This window comes from Phyllobates terribilis, unplaced genomic scaffold (genome assembly GCF_046119375.1).
Source record: "Phyllobates terribilis strain yellow unplaced genomic scaffold, ASM4611937v1 Scaffold_49__1_contigs__length_9717188, whole genome shotgun sequence".
Lineage (NCBI taxonomy): Eukaryota > Metazoa > Chordata > Amphibia > Anura > Dendrobatidae > Phyllobates > Phyllobates terribilis.
In genome coordinates, this window is record NW_027362809.1 from 3926677 (window position 1) to 3950471 (window position 23795).

The 23795-nt window shown below is 45.8% G+C and overlaps 1 protein-coding gene across 3 annotated transcripts; it reads left to right on the forward strand.

Annotated features, from left to right (window-relative positions):
- Positions 1–1937: 1937 nt before the first annotated feature.
- LOC141191621 (uncharacterized) lies at positions 1938–19988 on the forward strand. 3 transcript variants are annotated; one of them, XM_073661550.1, is made up of 8 exons: positions 1938–2019; positions 4895–5062; positions 7513–7671; positions 7801–7980; positions 8064–8187; positions 8271–8368; positions 14248–14338; positions 18292–19988. In XM_073661550.1, the coding sequence occupies exons 3-8, from the start codon at positions 7594–7596 to the stop codon at positions 19818–19820; spliced, it is 2100 nt and encodes a 699-aa protein (XP_073517651.1). In that variant the 5' UTR covers positions 1938–2019; positions 4895–5062; positions 7513–7593; the 3' UTR covers positions 19821–19988. The 3 variants fall into 3 exon arrangements, with proteins under 3 accessions (XP_073517651.1, XP_073517653.1, XP_073517652.1); XM_073661552.1 differs by having other exon boundaries at positions 18295–19987; XM_073661551.1 differs by lacking the exon at positions 4895–5062 and having other exon boundaries at positions 1953–2019.
- Positions 19989–23795: the final 3807 nt, after the last annotated feature.

The following is a 23795-nucleotide window of genomic DNA, read 5'->3' on the forward strand; positions in this document are numbered from 1 at the left end:
ACTGTGCACGTGTGCAAGACGTTTTGCCGCCCGTGCTGTGAGAAAAAAACGGACATATCAGCGTGTTTTCCAAACAGAAACACTGTCCGTAGAAACACACTGACATGTGCACAGACCCATTCATTTTAATGGGTCTACGAGTGTCAGTGTCTCCAGTACGTATGGAAAAGGACACAACACGTACTCACAACACTGACATCTGAAAGGCGCCTAATGAAGGGCATGTCTTCCATCTCCTCATAGTGACTGGGTGAATAGCTTAATTGAAGCCCCTGAGACACTGATGAGAGTAATGGAATGATTGCATTATCTTTACCTATCTCCTGTCTTGCCTTATATATTCATAAGATCCAGCCCGCACGTGTTCCTCTGCTTACTGTAACTGAATGGAAACATCAATTCCTGAGGCTGAACACATTCCAGGAGAGATTTGTGCACCTTAATCTCATGAGTAGTAATGAGTGAACCCATGGATGTTCGGGTTCTGCCGAACATCTAAAAAAACCCTTCAGTTTGGGTACTCGAACGGTATCTGACCAGTCATATGAATGGGGGGCCCAAGCATCTGTGGTTTCCCACACTGTCATCTGTGTGACAGCCTGGGAAACACAGGCTCTGATCGGCGGTAAGGTTGTTACCACCGGTCAAAGCGCTGCGCACTCATGCTGTCAGATGAAGTCTGTCTTCGGAACAGACCCTGAACTTTACTGTTCGGGTTCACCCATGTCAACTGATGAACAAGCAAATTGCTAATAAAATACAACAATAAGATCGATGTAACCGGTGCTCCGTGCTGGAAAAAGTCTGCATCCCTTAGAGATGTGAACTCCGCTCTACGACCATTGGTCCAGCAATCTTTAGTCCATGGCCAGCTCCTCAAACTCCTCAGATTTACGCAGCTTATATTTTACTCAAACCTCTTAGTATGAACAAGATCAGAGTCTCATTATACCGAGAAGAGAAGCTCCAGGGACAATAACCCCGTCTGGTCCTAACACGCTGGGGGCCAGGCGTATCCAGCGACGGGGCCCGGATTCTCTCATTTGTGGCTCCAGTGTTTCTTGTAGAATTAATCCCTTTCTCATCCAGTCCTGTAGTAATGATTTTGTTATCAGGTTTTGTAGGAGGGTTCGTCTGACTCCATCTTATGTTATCAATATCTGTGCGAGAAACAAGAGACGTCCGAGCGCAGTTTTACCGAGTGTCCAGAGTCAGTTCTTCTACAGTCTGATAAAGAGCCGCGGTGTCTCTGACTGAACCTGGGGATTCTACAGCTGTATACAGTGTACACACACGGCTCCGTACACACACAACTCTGCTCCGTACTCACGCGGCTCCGCTCCGTACGCCTCGTACACACGCGGCTCCGCTCCGTACGCCTCGTACACACGCGGCTCCGCTCCGTACGCCTCGTACACACGCGGCTCCGCTCCGTACGCCTCGTACACACGCGGCTCCGCTCCGTACGCCTCGTACACACGCGGCTCCGCCCCGTACGCCTCGTACACACGCGGCTCCGCTCCGTACACCTCGTACACACGCGGCTCCGCTCCGTACACCTCGTACACACGCGGCTCCGCTCCGTACACCTCGTACACACGCGGCTCCGCTCCGTACACCTCGTACACACGCGGCTCCGCTCCGTACACCTCGTACACACGCGGCTCCGCCCCGTACACCTCGTACACACGCGGCTCCGCTCCGTACACCTCGTACACGCGCGGCTCTGCTCCGTACACCTCGTACACGCGCGGCTCCGCTCCGTACACCTCGTACACACGCGGCTCTGCTCCGTACACCTCGTACACACGCGGCTCTGCTACATCCACACTGTAAACCCCTCCTGACCCCACACATAAACTTCAGCTCATCCAGCACCATGACAACCAGCACAGCAGAGTCCTGCATCCACTGAGGCCCCTGATCATGTGACCCCCGACTCCTCCCCTCCTGTGATCTCATCACAGCTCCTGTGCGCACAGAGCAGCCATATATGTGGTGGCGGCTCTGCAGGTGGAGGTATGTGGAGACCCCATTACTGGGCGCAGGGGGCATTAACCCCTTCAGCACGGAGACTCTTTTGTGGTCTTGTGTTGCCCCTTTATAAGAATCATAAGGTTTTTGTTCTGTTTCCTGTAATAGATACATACGACCCAACTATGGAGACAGGAAGGGAGGAAACGTATTGTTCTCATAGTACAGGACCCCTTTACTGGCCCCACAGTGTAATGCCCCCATTATGCCCCTTATGCAGGATGTATGATTCCCCCACACAGTGTAATGCCCCCATTATACCCCTTATGCAGGATGTATGATGCCCCCACACAGTGTAATGCCCCCATTATGCCCCTTATGCAGGATGTATGATGCCCCCCACAGTGTAATGCCCCCATTATGCCCCTTATGCAGGATGTATGATGCCCCCACACAGTGTAATGCCCCCATTATGCCCCTTATGCAGGATGTATGATGCCCCCCACAGTGTAATGCCCCCCTTATGCAGGATGTATGATTCCCCCACACAGTGTAATGCCCCCATTATGCCATTTATGCAGGATGTATGATGCCCCCACACACTGTAATGCCCCCATTATGCAGGATGTATGATGCCCCCACACAGTGTAATGCCCCCATTATGCCCCTTATGCAGGATGTATGATGCCCCCCACAGTGTAATGCCCCCCTTATGCAGGATGTTTGATGCCCCCACACAGTGTAATGCCCCCATTATGCCCCTTATGCAGTATGTATGATGCCCCCAGACAGTGTAATGCCCCCATTATGCCCCTTATGCAGGATGTATGATGCCCCCCACACAGTGTAATGTCCCCATTATGCCCCTTATGCAGTATGTATGATGCCCCCACACAGTGTAATGCCCCCATTATGCCCCTTATGCAGTATGTATGATGCCCCCACAAAGTGTAATGCCCCCATTATACCCCTTATGCAGGATGTATGATGCCCCCACACAGTGTAATGCCCCCATTATGCCCCTTATGCAGTATGTATGATGCCCCCCACAGTATAATGTTCCCACAATACCACTTGAGGTCCTGTAGTTGGAATAATCCCTCTGGAGTTGCTTTCCCTTTGGCTGCTCCCCTACATGTATACTCTCGAGCATGTATACATTCATGTAGGGGAGCAGACCTTACTAGATATCGAGGCTTTGTACAGTAATATACCGCATGAGGATGGTATCAGAGGAGTAAGACATTTCTTGAAATCGAGATCAATAGAGTGGAGCAGACATAATGAGTTCATGGAGGATCTTCTAAAATTCACTCTTACTCATAACTTCTTTCTTTTTGACAGGAAGTACTTCCACCAGCTCAGGGGTACTGTGATGGGGAGCCGCTGTGCCCCCTCGTATGCTAACCTATTCCTGGGCTGGTGGGAGGAAACCACAATATTCATAGATGATCATAAGTGGTGGCATCCATATATTGGGGCTTAGTATAAATATATTGACGACATTTTTATCATCTGGTCAGGAACAAGTGAAAAGTTTCTTGAATTTGTCAGGGAACTCAACATCAATAGAGTCGGTCTGAGACTTATATCAGAGTTTAATTATTACCAGTTGCCTTTCCTGGATTTACTAAACAAGAAAGAAAGGGATGGGACCTTAGGGACACTCATCTGCCATAAACCTACAAGCACTAATAAACTATTGAAGTGGGATAGGCACCACCCTATCCTCCTTTAAAAAAAAGCAATATTCAAGGGCCAATTTTTACGGTTGAGAAGAGACTGCTCTAATGTCACAGATTTTAATATACAGGCAATAGACATGAACACCTGATTCTTGGAAAAAGGTACCCATAGTACATTTTGGATTCCACACTATTGTTTGCAGAAAAATGGGAGAGACAGACACTCCTCCATACCAAACCAAGAGAGCAAGAAAAAGATGGGATAACACAAGTAATAGGAACTTACGAGAATCAGAGTGACCATATTTTTAATATCCTCAGAAAACCCTGGCCGACCTGGACCTGAGGGTGCTGCGGGATCTACTCCCACAATAACTTTCAGAAAGGGTCGGTCAATTAGGGACCGTTTAGTGCATAGTTTCAATAAAAACCTCCACCAAAGGGGACTTGACTAGATAGAAGAAACTGCTTTTTCTTTAGATGTGGAGAAAGTTGTACATGTAATTGGATGAGATCATGTAAATCTTTCTCGAGTTCCTCTACATGTAAAATCTTTTTCCAGAGGGATTATTCCAACTGTAAAACCTCAGGACTTTTATACATGGCCACATGCACCTGTCCCCTAGATTATGTATGCACGACCAAGAGGGAGTCTAGGAGGAGTGTGGGGGGCATTTGGGCGAAATACGCCATGGTCAGGACACCCCATTAGTGAGACACATAAACAGTGCACATTGAGGTGAAACAAGAGACATCTACTTTTGTATCATTGAGGTGGTTAAACCCAATGTGAGAGGAGGTGATCACAATAGATGTATCCTCAAAAAGGAAAGTGAGTGGGTTGTTAGACTGGATTCACGAGCCCCTAAGGGACTGAATGAGCAAATTTCCTATGCCTGTTTTGTATGAATACAGCCCCATTCTGGATTACATTTTTGGATTTTATACTCTACCCATTGCTACTCAGTTCCCAGTGAATGAGGTTCACATACTGTTTTACTTTATCGAGAGATCTGAGCTTCTATATCAGAATTATTTCTTATCAGTTATATCCCACTTATACTATTTAGTAACTAACAAGTGTGGTGTTCCTTGTGTATCTCTAATTATGCAATAGGGGTCAAATATGACCATTTAGGAGTATACTGTGGGCCACCATCCCATATTTTTTGTAATGATAAGGTAGATCTACATGCCTATTGCATGATGGGAGGATGTGCAATATTTGTTTTTAGTCTCCCATGACGCTGATCTCAGAGAGAGGATTTTTCTGAGATGGAATGCAATCCAATACCATATGCGATCCGGCGTGGAATGCAGACATCTGGGCATGCGCAATCGTGGACAATGATCCTAGATGCTCTCCGGCGTGGAATGATAACTACAGGCATGCGCAGTCACAGGTACCAGGGGCACGGAGGCAATCAGTTTATCTGGCATTTCAGTGTAAAGCACGTCACTTCCGGACTTGCACACTAGGGGATGGAAATTATCAGACCTCTAGCTCATGTGAAGTAGCGTAGGCGCAGTACAGTATATCCTGTGACAATTCACCTCTAGGAATGGGAATGGGTCTCCTAGTCTGGGGTTTTGGATGAAGTGGGATATTTAAACATGGACACCTGGCTATTAGGCACACTATGCTGAACATCATGAATTATCATCCCTGTATCAAGCCTCCTGATGAATCTGTTGGGGAAATGCGTTGAGGCGGATTATTGAAACATTCTCTGAGTACCATACGCTTTGCTTTATACATATTGTAGGAGTTTTACTCACTTGGATGCGACAGGAGGAAAACAGGAGGCATGGTCCTTTAAAAGTTCATGTGAGTTTATTGCTTCATAAATCCAGAAGCCAAACAGAAAAGCAAATAGCTTTTAGATCAGGCAAACAAAGTAAATGTCCTTAGCAGGTCTCTGCTCAGCCAGGCCTGTGTGGCACACAAGCTGGGGTAGCGTCCAGTGTCCTGGCTTGGTCTGAAGACAAACATACACAGGAGGCCTTCTCCCTCCAGACACACAGACCATGTGCCAAACAACAGCCTCCATTTTATAGGCTGTTAACCACACCCAGAGGTGAGGTATGTGGGTAGCTGGACCTGCCCATTCTCTCCTAGTTACCTGTAACCCAGCTCCCAGGTGCACCAAACGATCCTCTTAGTGCTTATATACCCTAGAGAAACACTCCGGGTTACATCACAGAGACCAGCCATCTCTGTGACACATACTTCCCATTGACTACGCGACCATTAGCCACCTTACAATACCTTGATACATATCTGGTTTTATGACAACCCCATGGTTGATCAAAGGGAATCTGTCACCCCCTGGGACTTATCTAACCTCTAATATGGGCATAAGGTGATAGAAATGTGAATCTATACTTACCTGTATGCCTCATATTAGAGTTATTTTGCTGTGAAATAGCTTTTTATTCAGTGAAAATTCCGGGAACAAATCCCCACCTTCTGTGTTAATTAAAATATTTCCCATCTCCCATGCACATCACAGTGCCCTGTGACGTGCAGTCACCATGTCCAGATCCCGCACCTGCGTGCTTTTTACGGTAGTGACTAACTTGTACTGTGTACTGTGAAGTTATAGTACTGCAGGGATCTTGTGCCCAGGCGCCGGCAAGTCACCGTGACTCACCGGCGCCTGCGGACAAGATCCCTGCAGTACTATGACTGCATAGTATACAGCACAACTGCGCCTTCCGTAAGAAGTGAAGTGCGCAGGCGCAGGACATGGGCATGGCTGCACGTCACCGGTGCACTTCTTCCCGTCCACCGGCCCGCAAGCATCGGAATCTTCACTGAATAAAAAGCCTTTTCACAGCAAACAGACCTCTAATATGAGGCATACAGGTAAGTATAGATTCACATTTCTATCACCTGTATCCCCATATTAGAGGTCAGATAAGTCCCAGCGAGTGACAGATTCCCTTTAATCAGCTATGGGGTAGTCGGTGGAGTGGATTCCCTTTAATAAATACTCACTTAGCCCCATTCTTGGTGCAGGTTCTAATGAATCCAGGACCTATGAGATTTTTACCAAATGATAGTTGGATAGTTAGGGGTGTGTGATCCATAGCGGCAGCCCACACGGCCACTATGGTGCCTGTGAAAAAACACAGAATTTGAGCTTGGTTTAAGTTGGTATCCATGCAGCACATAAATGCATGTTTACAATGGCCATAAATCAGAAAAAAACCTATTAAGAAAAATGATCATAAACCCTGCTGTAAATAAATGAATAAAAAAAAGCAAAAGTGCATTTAAATAAAATAGGGTTCTTAGCAACACTGTTTTTGATCCAAAATAGCATGAAAGCTATCCCACCATGGCAAGAGGAACCCATTCGGGATAGTCCTACTCTGTATAATATTAAAAACCTTACCATGTGTCAAAGCCTCAAACTTGTGTGTGTGAATCAGACATGAGATCTAACGAGATAGAAGATTACAGTCCGGGGAAGACGGGAAACATTCATATAGATGACTGGTGGAGATGTAGTCAGTGAAGCACTCTAGCCAAATATGTTTCTAGAGCCGTAGTAGAAGATGAAGATGTCGTCGTCGTCCTCCTCATGAAGTAGTTATTTCTCATGTCACGTGTAATGAATATCTCCTGCAGTATTGCTAATACCGATTGCAGCGTCGGTAAATGAGACGAGAATTAGCTTTATGGAAGATGAGTCTTTGAGAAACGTTTTCAGCTACAGACTCCAAGGAAGAAACTGCTTGTTGTCTGTGGCCAAAAATATATAGGTTTTAATACTAGATGTAAAGCAGAAAACCTAATACTGTAAAATAATATATCTCCTCATATGTTTCCCCTTATTATCTCTAGTAATTGTATTATTACACAATATCAGATCCTCTCAGTGAAGATCTTCTATTTAAGAGAATTTTTCTTATGGAGCCATGAAAGATGGATATGGACAGAGACAAGATGGCGGAGAGGATATTACTTCTCACACTAGAGATCCTCTTCCGGCTTACTGGAGAGGTGAGAGATTCTGATGACGTCACATTGCATCATTCTTAGCTATGGGAATTACAGATGGACAGAACTGGAGAGGTGAGTACTCTGGACATGTCTGTAGCGAGATTTATTAATGTGTCTCTCCATAACCAGGATTACACAGTAGTGAAGAAGACCTCTAGTGAGCGCTGTCCGGACCCTGTGTCTGAGGGATGGAGAAGACCCCAGAGCCCAATCACAGGGCCTCCATTTCACCCCCTGATACATGAGGACATCAATGACCGGAAGATCCTAGAACTTGTCTACAAGATGATTGAGCTGCTGACTGAAGAGGTGACACTGCTGGGAATACTGGGACATTATACAATAACGCTATGAAAGGATCGGGGAGATGACTGTATCATTGTATGTGTCAGGTTCCTATAAGATGTCAGGATGTCGCCGTCTATTTCTCCATGGAGGAATGGGAGTATTTAGAAGGACACAAAGATTTGTACAAAGACATCATGATGGAGGTTCCCCAGCCCCTCACATCACCAGGTAATAGACAGGACTAAATAAACACGGCCTATAATTATCTGTTTGTAAAGAATGAATTCAGTCCCTGTATGTGTTGCCTCCAGATCTATCCAGTAAGAGGACAACACCAGAGAGATGTCCCCGTCCTCTTCTTCAACATGACTGTAAACAACAAGATCCCAATGCTCCTCAGGATCATCAGGTAGATGGAGAGAAAGTGTAATGAGATCTCCCCTTTGATGTGTAGATGGCTGTGAAGGTCTTGTGTTCAGTCTTGTTTTATCCACCAGTATTATATGTTTTCTACTTGTGTAGAATGGTGGAGATGGCAGGATTAGAGCTGATCATAGATGTGACTTCTCATTAGTGATGAGCGAGCACTAAAATGCTCGGATGCTCGAAGCTCGGGTCGAGCACATTGGAATACTCGGGTGCTCGACTCGAGTAACGAGCCCAATGTAAGTCTATGGGAATTTCGAGCATTTTTCAGGCTTCTCTCCACGGCGGTCTGCAGAGGGCCTAAAAATTGCCCAAATCGATGGGAGCAGTACTCAAATGACATGGGGACAGCATGGGGAAGACCCCTGGAAGCATTTCTGACTCCCAGGTCACTTCTGTCAACAATGTTTTCAGAGGTATTACGCCACTTTTACGGACTCACAATAAAACATACAAAAACGAAACAGAAATGGATTTTCCATGTAAATATGTTAAGGAACATCCTTCCCAGGGTAATGACTCGTATATAAAGCAAAATAAATAACCAAAAACAAAAATGCTCCTCCTCACCTTGGGCTATGTTCACATGTAGCGTTTTTGATGCGTTTTTTCACTTTTGCATTGCTTTCAACCGTGACAAATGCATTCACCAGGAAATGTCATTTTAACATTTTACAACCTTATCTGGCCATGTGGTGTGTGAGATATCATCAGACCATCGTGTTTCACTTATGAAGGAAGGACTCTGAAAGTCACAAGCCTATTTTTATAGGGCCATCAGGCGGCCTTTACTATTCTTAAAGGGCCAGCAGTCAGCCCTCACTATTCTTAGAGAGCCATCAGCTGGCTATGTTTTATTGTTCCCATTACTATAGAGTGGATCTCCTATACTGTTATTGCGTATGCAGTGAGTGGCAGGGCTGCCCAAAATTTTTACGCACCCCAATACCCCTTTGAAGAGACTTAGAGGAGGGCCTCCTGAAAACAATGTTCCCATTATTAGGAAGTAGGTCTCCCATTGTGTTTGCCTATGCAGTGAATGCAAGGGCTGCCAAATATTGGGAGGCACTCCAATGCCCCTTGGAAGAGACGTGGAGGAGGGCCTCATAAAAAAATGTTTCCATTAGAAAGGAGCGGGTCTCCTATACTTTTAATGCCCATGCACTATGTGTATGGGCTGACAAACATTTACCCCTGGGGGGTATACATGAACATACTGTATAAATTAATTTTTTTTACGGGCATCATAAACACCCTTTAAAAATATTATGTGAGTGTTGCATCACGGACCACGGTCACCCTGGTGATATGGTGGTTGAGGATGAGGAGAAGGAGGGGGACAAGAGCAAATTGCCAAAATCAGGAAGCATATATCAATGTGTGGGTGTGAAGAGGTGCATGGGAATACACCTCCCAAAAAAAGACACTGGATTTGAGTTTATGTTACGATGCTTTCATTCGGTGGTGTTGAGAAGTCTGGCTCAATCCAGCCCTTGTTCATTTTTATAAGTGTCAGCCTGTCAGCATTTTCAGTTGACAGGCGGATGCGCTTATCAGTTATAATTCCACCAGCGACACTAAAATCCCGCTCTGATAAAACGCTGGCGGCAGGGCAGGCCAGGACTTCCAAGGCATAGAGAGCCAGTTCATTCCACGTATCCAGCTTGGATACCCAATAATTATAAGGCACAGAGGAATCACGGAGGACGTTGGTACGGTCGGCAAGGTACTCCCTCAGCATCTTCCCAAACTTTGCACTCCTTGTGAGAGTACCCCGCGCCTCAGGGCCTGTGCGATGGGAGGGGCCGAGAAAATTCTCCCAGAACTTTGACAGTGTTCCCCTGCCTTTTGCTGAATTGAAGTTGTGTCTCTCTTGCCTGTACTCCTTGGTTGTCCAACGAACTGTGACCTCTGTCGCCAGCATTTTCAGATGGGAATTTTTTTAATAGTTCTGCAACAAGGGCCTTCTGGTACTGCCCCATTTTTGTAGACGTGTCCGCCTCAGGAATAAGAGATATAAAGTTCTCCTTGTAGTGTGGGTCTAGAAGTGTCTCCAACCAGTAATAACTGTCACCCAAAATTTTGAGAACGCGAGGGTCATGGGAAAGGCAGCGTAACATAAACTCAGCCATGCGTGCCAGACTGCTAACAGGCAAGACTTCCGTGTCCTCACCAAGAGGATGACTGACCATGCTCCCCTCCTCCTCCTCTCTGTCCTCTGGCCATCCACGCTGAACAGACGGTATGACAGTTGTGCTGGTAGTACTATCTATAGCGCATGAAACTAGCTCCTGTTCTTCCTCCTCTTCCTCCTCCCCTTCCTCATTGTCACCCAATCCACATTGAGATGAGATGAGGCTGGGCTGTGTGTAATCACCCTGTATGGTTCCTTGCTCAATCTCATCGTGCTCCGCCTGCAATGCATCCTCTTGATTGTGAGCAGAGAGTATTTCAAAAGACAGAGAAGCGGGATGGTGACGTTAATTATGGCATCATCGCCGCTCACCATCTTGGTGGAGTCCTCAAAGTTTTGGAGAATGGTACATATGTCTGGCTTCCATGTCCACTCCTGAGGTCTTATGTGTGGAGTCTGAACTGAATACCGACGGCCTTGTTGATGCTGGTACTCAAGAACTGCCCTCTTCTGCTCACAAATCCTTTCCAACATCTGCAGTGTAGAGTTCCAACGCATGGGGACATCACACACCAGCCTGTGAGCCGGAAGCTGCAAATGCTGCTGAAACACAGCAAGGGCAGAGGAAGCTGTAGGTGACTTTCTAAAATAGGCATAGAGGTGGCGTACTTTAACAAGCAGATCCGGCAGCTCCGGGTAGCATTTGAGAAACCGCTGAACCACGAGGTTAAGCACATGGGCCAGGCATGGTACGCGTGTGAGCTCGCCTCGCCTCAGAGCCGCCACCAGGTTCCGGCCACTGTCACACACCACCATGCCTGGCTGTAGGTTCAGCGGTGTGAGCCACAGATCTGCCTGCTCTTTCAGAGCTGTCCACAACTCTTCAGCATTGTGCGGTTTGTCACCTAAGCATATTAGTTTCAGCACAGCCTGTTGCCGCTTGGCGGAGGCAGTGCTACAGTGCTTCCAGCTTGTGACTGATGTGGTCATTTCGGAGATGGAGGCTGAAGAGGAGGATGAGGTGCAGGAGCTGTAGACTGTGGGGGCCACCCTTATTGACCTAGGGCCCGCAATCCCTGGCGTCGGGAGGACGTGTACTGTCCCAAGGTCTGACTGGGTCCCGGCTTCCACTAGTTAACCCAATGTGCCGTCAGCGAGATGTACCGTCCCAGCCCACAAGCACTTGTCCATGTGTCCGTGGTTAGGTGGACTTTCCCGGTAACTGCGTTGTTGAGGGCACGGCTAATGTTTTGGGACACGTGCTTGTGTAATGTGGGGACGGCACACCAGGAGAAATAGTGGCGGCTGGGGACCGAGTACCGAGGGACGGCCGCCACCATCAGGTTGCGGAATGCTTCCGTCTCCACGAGCCTAAAAGGCAACATTTCGAGCACAAGCAGTCGTGAAATGTGGGAATTTAGTAGTGTGGCCTGTGGGGCGTTAGCTGTGTATTTCGCTTGCGTTCCAAGGTCTGGGGTATGGACAACTGAACGCTGCGCTGGGACAAGGACGTGGACGTGCGTCCTGATGCTGCTACTTGAGAGTGTGTAACGACAGGTGCAGGGCAGGAGGCATCTTCCCCATCACCATGGACAGGGGATTGGCTTGCATGCACAACAGCGGAAGAAGCAATGGTGCCACCCGCAGACACTGTTCCTGGACCCTTGGGTTCGGCCCACAAAGTCGGGTGCTTTGCTGCCATGTGCCTGATCATGCTGGTGGTGGTCAGGCTGCTAGATTTGCCACTCCTGCTGATGCTGGCCTGGCAGGTGGTGCAAATGGCCTTTTTGGGATTATCGGCAGAGTCTTTAAAAAACAACCAGACTCGGGAAGACCTAACAGTTGTACTGGCAACTTCCTTCGTGTTGGTGTTACGGGGAACGGTTGCCTGCCTTGTGTCTGCGGCCACCACACTGCTTCTTCCTGCCTGTTGGGGTGCTCTGCCTCCCCCCCTGTGTGCTGCTGTCCTCGCTCTGCATGCCCTCCTGCCAGGTTGGGTCAGTTACTATATCATCCACCACCTCGTCTTCCCCTTCCGCACCCTGGTCCTCCTCCTGACTTTCTGGCAATTGTGTCTCATCATCGTCCACCTCTTGTGACACTTTCCCACCATCGCCTTCGTGTGACCGTGGCTGCTGAAATATTTGGGCATCGCTACATGCGATCTCCTCTTGCCCCGCTTCAAGTGGACCGGGCGAGAGGCCCGAATCTATAAATGGAAAAGTGAACAGTTCTTCAGAGTGTCCAAGTGTGGGATCAGTTGTTTCCGGGCACTCGGCATGGTGGGAGGAAGGAGGATCAAGGTGAAGAATATGCGGTTCAGACTCACGGCTACTGAGACTACTGAGAGTGTGGAAGACAGGGTGGTGGTGGTGGTGGATAAGTGACTGAAAGCATTATCCGCTATCCAACTAACAACCTTTTGACACTGCTCTGGGTTCAATAGTGGTGTGCTGTGGTCCCCTAGGAATTGGGACAGGAAGATGTGGGTGCTTGTTGTGGCACAATTTCAGCTTGCCCATGGCCTCTGCCTCTGCATGAACCATCACGTCCAGTTCCCCGTCCCTTGCCACGCGCCTTACCCATTTTAAATGGAGGACAATATCTTCCACGCTTACTACAAATGGCTGAATTTGGAGCGAAGTTATATGTAATCCGTGTGACGGAGAAACCACATTTTTAAATACCTGGCCTGTAGATAACTATTTTGAACAGCAAACCGGTGCCAAAAACTTTGCTGACACACTGAAAAAAAATTTGAATGGAGGCCAAAAATGGCAGTATTTTCAGCGCAATTATATGTGAATGTGATCCGCGTGACGAAGAAACCACAGTTTTAAATACCTGGCCTGTAGGTAACTATTTTGAACAGCAAACTGGTGCCAAAAACTTTGCTGACACACTGAAAAAAAATTTGAATGGAGGCGAAAAATGGCAGTATTTTCAGCGCAATTATATGTGATCCATGTGATGGACAAACCACGGTTTTAAATAGCTGGATTTTTAGCGCTGTAATATGGAAATGACCTGGCTGTATTCTGCAGTGCCAACAAGCAAATGGCGCAGAAAAACGGTGTTCTCTAGATTGCTTTTTAAGCAAATAATGAGGATTAAGATCCAAAATAAAATATTCCTGGCCCCTGAGACCTGGGCCTTTGTCTAGAAATATCTAACACCAGCAGAAAGCAGAACTGGAATGGAGCCTCTTGTGCTATATGCACTGCAGTCTGCTATATACACTGCCTGCCAGCCTATATACACTGCCTGCCTGATATCTCTGCAGATGGATTAGTCCTCAGAAGGATTGTTTGTTGAGATGGATATGTGTAATGTACTTGTTTTCTCCCTACACTACCTAATACACAACCAAATCTCTCCCTAGATCAGCAGCACCTCTCCCTACACTGTCTGATTGCAGAATAGACTGACGAGCACAGCGGTGGCAGGTCTGATATAGACCTGATGACGCTGTGCGGCCAGCCAATCACTGTAATGCCAAAACAAACATGGCTGCTGCATTACAGTGAGTGGCAGGCAATCCCTGCATGTTCATTGACGCCAAACATGTAGGGAGGGGACCCGAGCATCCGCCCAAGCATCTCGCAAGTACTCTGCGAGCTCCGAGCATCTCGAGTACTGAGATGCTCGGGTGAGTACCGAGTACTTGCGAGTATGCTCGCTCATCACTACGTCTCATCTGTTTGTGACTTTTACAATATCTGTTTCAGGGTGAAGATCTGACCCATATTAATACTACAGAGACATATGTGAGGGGTGATGAGCGGTGTAAAGAGGAGATTTCTACATATGACTACCCAGGTGAGTAGTAACCACTAAATGCAGAGAAGTCACAGATTCTTCTCAGTCACCGGCTGTGGCTGCTTTATCAGTGGTGTAGTCCGGCCATATCACAATTGTGTAATCACCATTTTGCATCTAGACCACAACATTCTCCTCCACTCAAAACTGTTCAGATGATTTTGGGCATTGAAAGCCTTTTTCCATAGAACTTACAACCTGGAGGATCCACCTACCCCCTGGGATTAGAAGATGCTGACCGTTACCTGCCCAGATCTGTAAACCACAAAACCAAATGACAGCGTCCGTAGAAAGTGCTGACTAGTTAGAAAATCACTTGAAGAAAAATATTATGATGACCCTGTAAGAGAAAGCGGAGGGTAATGATGGTGTTGGCTTCCTAGAACCCTGATATCTTATTGGATGAATCTACCTTCTCTCCCTTCTGTGCTGCTGAATGTCCTCATAGGGTCCCTACAAGACCAGGTCCAGTCTTTCTGGCCAAACTTCACTTTTATGATCGACAACATTAAATGTGCAGTGAGGCCAAGTGTGAATTTCTGTACAATAACAACAGAGTTTCCCTTTATCCTGAGTTTTCAATTTCTATTAAAACCGACTAACTTCAAACAGGATAGTGATAAACTAAACAAAAAACATTACACCTGTGCCATGATATAACTCTAACCTAAATTTAAGACACCTCATCTCTGCACTATTATAAAAAGTTCTCTTTAAATGTCTAATATTTCTGCTTTAAATGTGAATAGCGGTACCAGAGCGCCAATAAAAGGGCAAAAATATTAAAAGGACTGATTTATTAATACAACGCGTTTCGGTGGACACAGCCACCTTCATCAGGTCACCTGATGAAGGTGGCTGTGTCCACCAAAACGCATTGTGTGTATTAATAAATCAGTCCTTTTAATATTTTTGCCCTGTTATTGGCGCTCTGGTACCGCTATTCACATTTACTGATTGTCCCTTTCCCCCTGTTGGGGTGCGGTAGAGCTGCCTTTAATTAATTGTTCATTCACCTATGGGAGGAATTTAATTAGAATTACTACCCTGGTTTTCCAAGCTGCGCTGCCCTAACCCCTCCGTAACGCTGCCGGGGGTGTTGGTGAAGCCGGGCATCCATCACGGCGTTACATGCAACTAACCTGATCACGTGATCCACCACCGAGAGATCAGGATCTGTGAACGCCGCTGGAATTAGATGACAGCCACCAACAGAGCGGAGCTTGTGGAGCTTTACACTGGGGTTGTGCAGAGGTGCACAACTTCATAAGGTTAGTAGCCATTCCCACACCCCTCTAACAATTGCAACACTGAGTCACCAATTGCGCCTTGTTCTCTCCTCTCTTTACATAATATTTCTTCTTGAAATTCATCTGACAGCAAATATTGTCCCTAAAGATAGTTTAGATTCCCAAGAGCCACCGAGCCCCATACTCTAATTACCCCAGAGAGGTTTCACCACTAGTTACTCACTATTTACTGATGGAGACTGTTGAGTTTGATCATTTCAGTAGATGTTATTGTCTAAACTCAGTTTTGACTACAGTAGTTAGTGCCCAAAATACTCTGATTTAACCCCTTCCTGCAGCCAGTTTTGTGTTCCTAATCAGGTCCCATTTTTCAAATTTGACGTGTGTCACTTTATGTGGCGATAACTCTGGAATTCTTCACAAAGGTTAATAGGAAACAAATGAACCTTACAAATTATTTTCCAACTTATTTTGAATCCGACAATCCCCTATATACGGTTGTGCACTACTGTCTAGGCACATGGCAGGTTAAGAAGGGAAGGAGCACCATTTAGCTATTTAAATGCAGTTCTTGCTGGAATAGTTTGCAGACACAATGTATTGGGGGCGCTGTTCATGGTCACCTGACAGCTCAAAAGATGGCTACCACAAACAGGCTTGGCGTCATCTACTCCTTTTTCCAGATCCCAGGGTTTACTCATCACCCTTTAACCCCTCTACATGAATTTGGACTTACACAGAGACCCCTAGGCTTGGGCCACAGTGTTACCTGCTGTTCTATTGAGTGAGATGGCAAGAAGAATAGTCACTTAGCCAGGTCACAACATGGAGGTCAATGAAAATAGAAAATCACACGAGAAGTCAGTAAACGGGCCGAGGCCACAACAGGAAACAAATACACAAGCCGGGAGCTGAGCACAGAGGACTGAACCAGAGGAGAACAAGGCTGTATCTGGCAGCTTCCGGCAATATGCACAAAAAGCAAAGCCCCCAATATTCCCCCAATATTCAAGAAGAAACACAGCAAAAAAGGGCAGCAATGTTTACTTGCCCAGATGTTCAGAACTAAATGCACTACCAGGGTGCAGCAAACCCACATAAAGATGGCGGCTACACAGGTGCAAAATACTGATGAGACAATCACTCACAACCTACCTACAATCACTCACAACCTACCATTTCATGGAGGGGGTGACTGCTTAGTATTTGAATTACTCACAAAAAGGCTTGTATAGGGTGCTGTTTACACTAGGGTACTGCACAGTATCCGACTTACAGCCTATTAGTTACGCCCATACAATTAGATTAGGCGGGCTGCCCGGTACTATCCACATAATATATATGCATTTTTGCACTTTTTTATTCCAGGGTGCAGCCAGGCCCATCAGTGCTGGCATTGTAAACTGGGGTGTCTGTTCCCATGGGGTGCACTTGGATAATACCGGGCTTCTGGTGACAGAAGCAGGCGTCGCAGGAGCAGATCTCAGAAGAGATGGGACACACCATTTGCAGAAGCCCTAATGTGACCAAATTGCAGAAAACCAGAGCAGTAGAAATCCCCATAAAGTGACACCATTTTGGAAATGATAACCCTCAGTGAATTAATCTATAGAAGTAGTGACTATTGTGACTCCACAGGCACTTTCCAGAAATTAGCACGCAGTGGATGTTGGAGAGTGAAAATTACAAATATATAATTTCATTACCCAACACATAGTGCTCCAGGAGACACTAACCGTAAATTAGGTGGGTTCTTCTCACTATAGTAATGCCAAATACATGGATGCTGAATGTGGTTTGGCTCACTGCAAGGCTCTGAAGTAAGGGTGAGATTTGACTTTGGGAGAGCGGATATTGCTGGATTGGTTTATGGAAGCCATGTTGCTTTTCAAAAGCCTTTGAGCCACTAATAATGTGGAAACCTCTGGTTTTCCACTGACAGATGATGGACCTGAGTGGGGACTTGTTTTTTGTGAGATGAGTAGAAGTTTTTATTGATATTATTTCACCTACATAACATTGTTTGGTGGCTTTTTATTCCATATTTGGGAGGCAAAATGAACAAACAGTTGAACACCACGCTCCACTGGTTCATCCTATGAGGTTTTCTATTAGACTGTGAACTGTTATTGTCTTGGTGAATAATGATGGCTAACATAAGGCAAAATTTAAAAAAAAAATCACAGGAAAAGATACAGCCATACCAACACAAATCATATAACAAATGCACTAGCAGGATGCTGCAGACCCCCATGATAAAGGTGGGGGCAGCGCAGGTGCAAAATACTTATGGAGAAACCACTCACAAACCTATCAAATTAATGTAGAGGATGGTTGCCTAGTATTAAAGATGCACACAGATGAAGCTTGCATAGGACGCCAGTCACACAGGTAGGTGTGATGCACAGTGTCTGGCTTAGCCTATTGATGATGCCCATACAATTAGATCAGGAGGGCTGCCTAGCACTATATAAGTGCACCCCACATGGACAGACACCCCAGTACACCCAACCAACACTAAAATGCTAATGCATTTATCTGATTTGGTGTTGGTAAGGCTGATTTTTTTCTGTGATGTTTTACTTGGTAAATAATGATACTTTAACATAAAGTGCATTTTTATGGAGAGTTTAAGTAGAAATGTTCAACAATATAAATTTTAAGGATATGTTATTCATAAATAATAATTGGTTTTATTCTTAGCAGATGACTGTACCAGGAGATCAGAGGGACAGCTGACATCTTCAATTTTTAAATCAGATAATCTTGAGATCCCACAAGATACAATTGAAGTGAATGCCATTACTCCAGATATACCATCATTCCTTCACAGCAAAGATCTGTCATCTGATCCTATGAAACAGGTTCTGTCTTCTGATTCATTAACGACTACTAAGGAAAATCAAAGTCACAAAATAAGCATTAAAAAACAAATTGCTTCTAAAGCAAAGAAGCCATTTTCACATTCTGAATATGGAAATAGTTTTTCCCTCGAAAAGTCTTTTCTTAAACATCAAAGCATTCACACAGCAGAGAATAGATTTTTTTGTTTCAAGTGTGGGAAATGTTTTAACCAGAAATCAAATCTTGTTAATCACCAGAGAAGTCACACACAGAAGAAGCCATTTTCTTGTTCAGAATGTGGAAAATGTTTTACAGATAATTCAAGTTTAATCAGACATCAGAGAACTCACACAGGGGAGAAGCCTTTTTCATGCTCAGAATGTGGGAAATGTTTTAAACAGAAAGTGCATCTTGATAACCACCAAACAACCCACACAGGAGAGAAGCCATTTTCTTGTTCAGAATGTGGAAAATGTTTTAAATTGAAGTCAAGCTTTATCAGACATCAGATAACTCACACAGGAGAGAAGCCATTTTCTTGTTCGGAATGTGGAAAATATTTCACATTGAAGTCAAGCTTTATCAGACATCAGATAACTCACACAGGGGAGAAGCCTTTTTCCTGTTCAGAATGTGGAAAATGTTTTATCCAGAAATCATCTTTGGTTAATCACCAGAGAAATCACACAGGGGAGAAGCCTTATTCCTGTTCAGAATGTGGGAAATGTTTTAACCAGAAATCAGATTTGGTTAATCACCAGAGAACTCACACAGGGGAGAAGCCTTTTTCCTGTTCAGAATGTGGGAAATGTTTTAGCCAGAAATCAGATTTGGTTAAGCACCAGAGAACTCACACAGGGGAGAAGCCTTTTTCCTGTTCAGAATGTGGGAAATGTTTTAACCAGAAATCAGATTTGGTTAATCACCAGAGAACTCACACAGGGTTGAAGCCTTTTTCCTGTTTAGAATGTGGGAAATATTTTAGCCAGAAAACGGTTTTGGTTAATCACCAGAGAACTCACACAGGGGAGAAGCCTTTTTCCTGTTCAGAATGTAGAAAATGTTTTAACCACAAATCAGATTTGGTTAAGCACCAGAGAACTCACACAGGGGTGAAGCCTTTTTCCTGTTCAGAATGTGGGAAATGTTTTAGCCAGAAATCAGCTTTGATTAAACACCAGAGAACTCACACAGGGGAGAAGCCTTTTTCCTGTTCAGAATGTGGGAAATATTTTAGCCAGAAATCAGCTTTGGTTCAGCACCAGAGAACTCACACAGGGGAAGAGCCTTTTTCCTGTTCAGAATGTGGAAAACGTTTTGTGAAGAAATCATCACTTCTTAGTCACCAAAGTACTCACACAGGTGAAAAGCCATTTTCATGTTCTTAATGTGGGAAATGTTTTACACGGAAATCAACTCTTAATAAACTTCAGAGAAGTCACACAGGGGAGAAGCCTTTTTCATTTTTAACCGAAAATTGTATCTTCATAATGGGGTTGTCCACTTCTAGGATAACTCTTTCTCATTCCTCATGTTTGGCTTTCTTAAAATAAAAACACTCATACGCACCTCCTGTTCTGGCGTCATTCCATTAGTGTCACAACTCGCGTTTCCATAAGGTTATGACATCACACTAGGTTGTTACATCACACAAGGTTGTTACATCATACGATCCTGCTCCCAATCAACGCCGCCTTCGGATGTATTGAACATCAACAGGAGGGACATGGCCTGGCCATAGCACCGAGAGAACGCACACACTGAGAGCACTCTCTTCAGACCGTGTTCCTGGGGGAATTATAAGCACTTTACAGCCTCAAACATGACGTCCGTTATGGGAAAGAAAGAAGAGATCCAAGGTTAATCTGAGGTCCTCCACCTCTGTCAGCATGTCTGGTATGCAGTGTTTCTTATTGAAAGTCTTATCATCCTGCTCCGGAGCCATTACTGCCTCACCTCAGCTTGGTAAAAGAAGCAGTCTTAACCCTCATGATGCCAGACAGCTCCAGCCTGTAAGTCCTGCACCAACTTCTCTCTTAATGTAGGCCTCACAAGAAAACAGCTCCACAAATCTCCCTGTACTCTCACCAAAGCCCCCATACTGAGCAGTGCTTGCTTCACAGGGACATTTACCTCCCAGCCACAGGGAATTCTGATATGGAGAGCACCATAATTGATTTGTATTTCATATTGTGTCTATCACTACTAAAGAAGATATGGAGCAATATATTCAGAGGCGAGAGACCACATAAAAAACTGAAATACGTCCCCTCACTTCTATCCTGTCACAGCTTACTGACAAGGTACAGAGATTAGAGGCTGATGTTGTACAAGTTGGAGGCCATCAAAATGCTCATAAACAAACACTGGATCTTCACAGCCAGCAAATAAACCATCTGTTTAATATGGTTGATGAAGAAAATCACAATAATATCCGGATCAGGGGTATACCTGAAAGCATCAATGCACAAGTGATCATGTCAACACTATGGACATTATTCAATAATATCCTTGGTGACCCTATTGATAAGGAGCTGAAGATTGACAGGGCGCACCGTACATAAGGCAATCATTGCCCAGATCCTGCGCGTCCAAGGGACATAATCTGTAATTTACATTGTTTCAATGTAAAAGAGGCCATTGTGATGAAAGCAGGGGAGTTGTGTCCTGGTGATTTCAATGGAAAACGCATATAATTGCTCACAGACCTATCCTGAATGACACTTGCTAAAAGAAGGGTACTGAAACCACTACTTGATGCCATCCGGGAAAATGGCCTGATGTACTCCTGGGGGTACCCATTCCAGCTGCAAGTCTGAAAAAATGGAACATTGTACAGTACAGACCAAAAGTTTGGACACACCTCATTTAAAGATTTTTCTGTATTTTCATGACTATGAAATTGTACATTCACACTGAAGGCATCAAAACTATGAATTAACACATGTGGAATTATATACTTAACAAAAAAGTGTGAAATAACTGAAAATATGTCTTATATTCTAGGTTCTTCAAAGTAGCCACCTTTTGCTTTGATGACTGCTTTGCACACTCTTGGCATTCTCTTGATGAGCTTCAAGAGGTAGTCACCGGAAATGGTTTTCACTTCACAGGTGTGCCCTGTCAGGTTTAATAAGTGGGATTTCTTGCCTTATAAATGGGGTTGGGACTGTCAGTTGTGTTGTGCAGAAGTCTGGTGGATACACAGCTGATAGTCCTACTGAATAGACTGTTAGAATTTGTATTATGGCAAGAAAAAAGCAGCTAAGTAAAGAAAAACGAGTGGCCATCATTACTTTAAAAAATGAAGGTCAGTCAGTCCGAAAAATTGGGAAAACTTTGAAAGTGTCCCTAAGTGCAGTTGCAAAAACCATCAAGCGGTACAAAGAAACTGGCTCACATGAGGACCGCCCCAGGAAAGGAAGACCAAGAGTCACCTCTGCTTCTGAGGATAAGTTTATCCGAGTCACCAGCCTCAGAAATCCTAGGTTAACAGCAGCTCAGATTAGAGACCAGGTCAATGCCACACAGAGTTCTAGCAGCAGACACATCTCTTCAACAACTATTAAGAGGAGACTTTGTGCAGCAGGCCTTCATTGTAAAATAGCTGCTAGGAAACCACTGCTAAGGACAGGCAACAAGCAGAAGAGACTTGTTTGGGCTAAAGAACACAAGGAATGGACATTAGACCAGTGGAAATCTGTGCTTTGGTCTGATGAGTCCAAATTTGAGATCTTTGGTTCCAACCACCGTGTCTTTTTGCGACGCAGAAAAGGTGAACGGATGGACTCTACATGCCTGGTTCCCATCGTGAAGCATGGAGGAGGAGGTGTGATGGTGTGGGGGTGCTTTGCTGGTGACACTGTTGGGGATTTATTCAAAATTGAAGGCATACTGAACCAGCATGGCTACCATAGCATCTTGCAGCGGCATGCTATTCCATCCGGTTTGCGTTTAGTTGGACCATCATTTATTTTTCAACAGGACAATGACCCCAAACACACCTCCAGGCTGTGTAAGGGCTATTTGACCAAGAAGTAGAGTGATGGGGTGCTACACCAGATGACCTGGCCTCCACAGTCACCAGACCTGAACCCAATTGAGATGGTTTGGGGTGAGCTGGACCGCAGAGTGAAGGCAAAAGGGCCAACAAGTGCTAAGCATCTCTGGGAACTCCTTCAAGATTGTTGGAAGACCATTTCCGGTGACTACCTCTTGAAGCTCATCAAGAGAATGCCAAGAGTGTGCAAAGCAGTCATCAATGCAAAAGGTGGTGTTAGGCGTCGAGCTGTTGCTGGATTCGAAATGGGTCCAGAGCCTTCTGTGGTCTCCTATTTCGGTCCAGCCAGGGCTGATGCTGTTCAGCATCGTCGTCAGCCCCAACGCCTAGCTGGTCCACGAGATGTACAGATTGTCTCTCGGGTATTTGTGCCTAGCAATGTAAAGCATAGGTTGCTGAGGGAGACAGGGCTGTTGGAGCCTAAGTCCAGGATTCTCCGCACTGAGCATGTCCGTGACCTGGTGGACCGTGATTGGTGGTTTGGCAACCACCTGATCTGGTGACCTGGAACCGCCTGATTCGTCATGGGTGACGCCACCAATAGTGCGAAGGTGGGCAGGGCTTAGTCTTTAAAAGACCCGCCCACAAACATGGCGGCGCGCTCTGATCATTGAGCAAGTGATGCTGTTGTGTGGACGACTGTGTTCCACGTAGGCAGGCTAGTTGAAATAGGCAGGTAGCTTCGCCTAGCAGTCTGGCTCTGCCAAAGGGGTCGCCTAACACCCTGAGCAGCCTGCAGGTGTCCTATCCATGGCTATCGCGTGTCAGCTACGTGGAGTTGTACCCTTCAGTCTGGTAGCACACCGGCTGGAGGCACGTGTACCCGTCGGTGTAGTCACACACACATCCTAGCGCCGCCAGTGTAGGCCCTGCGTAGTTAACAGGGCTACAGCTACTTCCCCGGTCGCGCATCTGCCGTGTAGTTAACGAAGATAGAGCGAACCGCTATACCCATTCCTGTGTGCAGTAACATGGAAGGGTTATCATTTAAGTTGGTTACTTTCCTTTCCACCCGGAAAGTTTTCGGCAGCAGTCCACCAGGCTGCATCGCGGACCCCGGGGTCGGTTGCGTTCCATTATAATAAAGTTGTCTGCAACAGGTGGCTACTTTGAAGAACCTAGAACAGTGCTGGCGAACCTATGGCACGCGTGCCAGAGGGGGCACGCAGAGCCCTCCCGGTGGGCACCCTCGCCATCGCTGCAGCACTAGCTCTACTGGATCGGGCCCGGCGGGTGAGAACTCTGACGCACATCTAGCTGAAGTGTATTGCAGCGCACGAACTTGCCAGGCCCGTGTGCTGCA

Excerpts from the sequence above, each read along its gene's own strand:
- LOC141191621 (XM_073661550.1), top strand. The coding sequence starts at position 7,594 with ATGGATATGGACAGAGACAAGATGGCGGAGAGGATATTACTTCTCACA. Across the intron at positions 8,369-14,247 it reads ATGCTCCTCAGGATCATCAG|GGTGAAGATCTGACCCATAT; the intron begins GTAGATGGAGAG and ends TATCTGTTTCAG. Across the intron at positions 14,339-18,291 it reads TTCTACATATGACTACCCAG|CAGATGACTGTACCAGGAGA; the intron begins GTGAGTAGTAAC and ends TTTTATTCTTAG.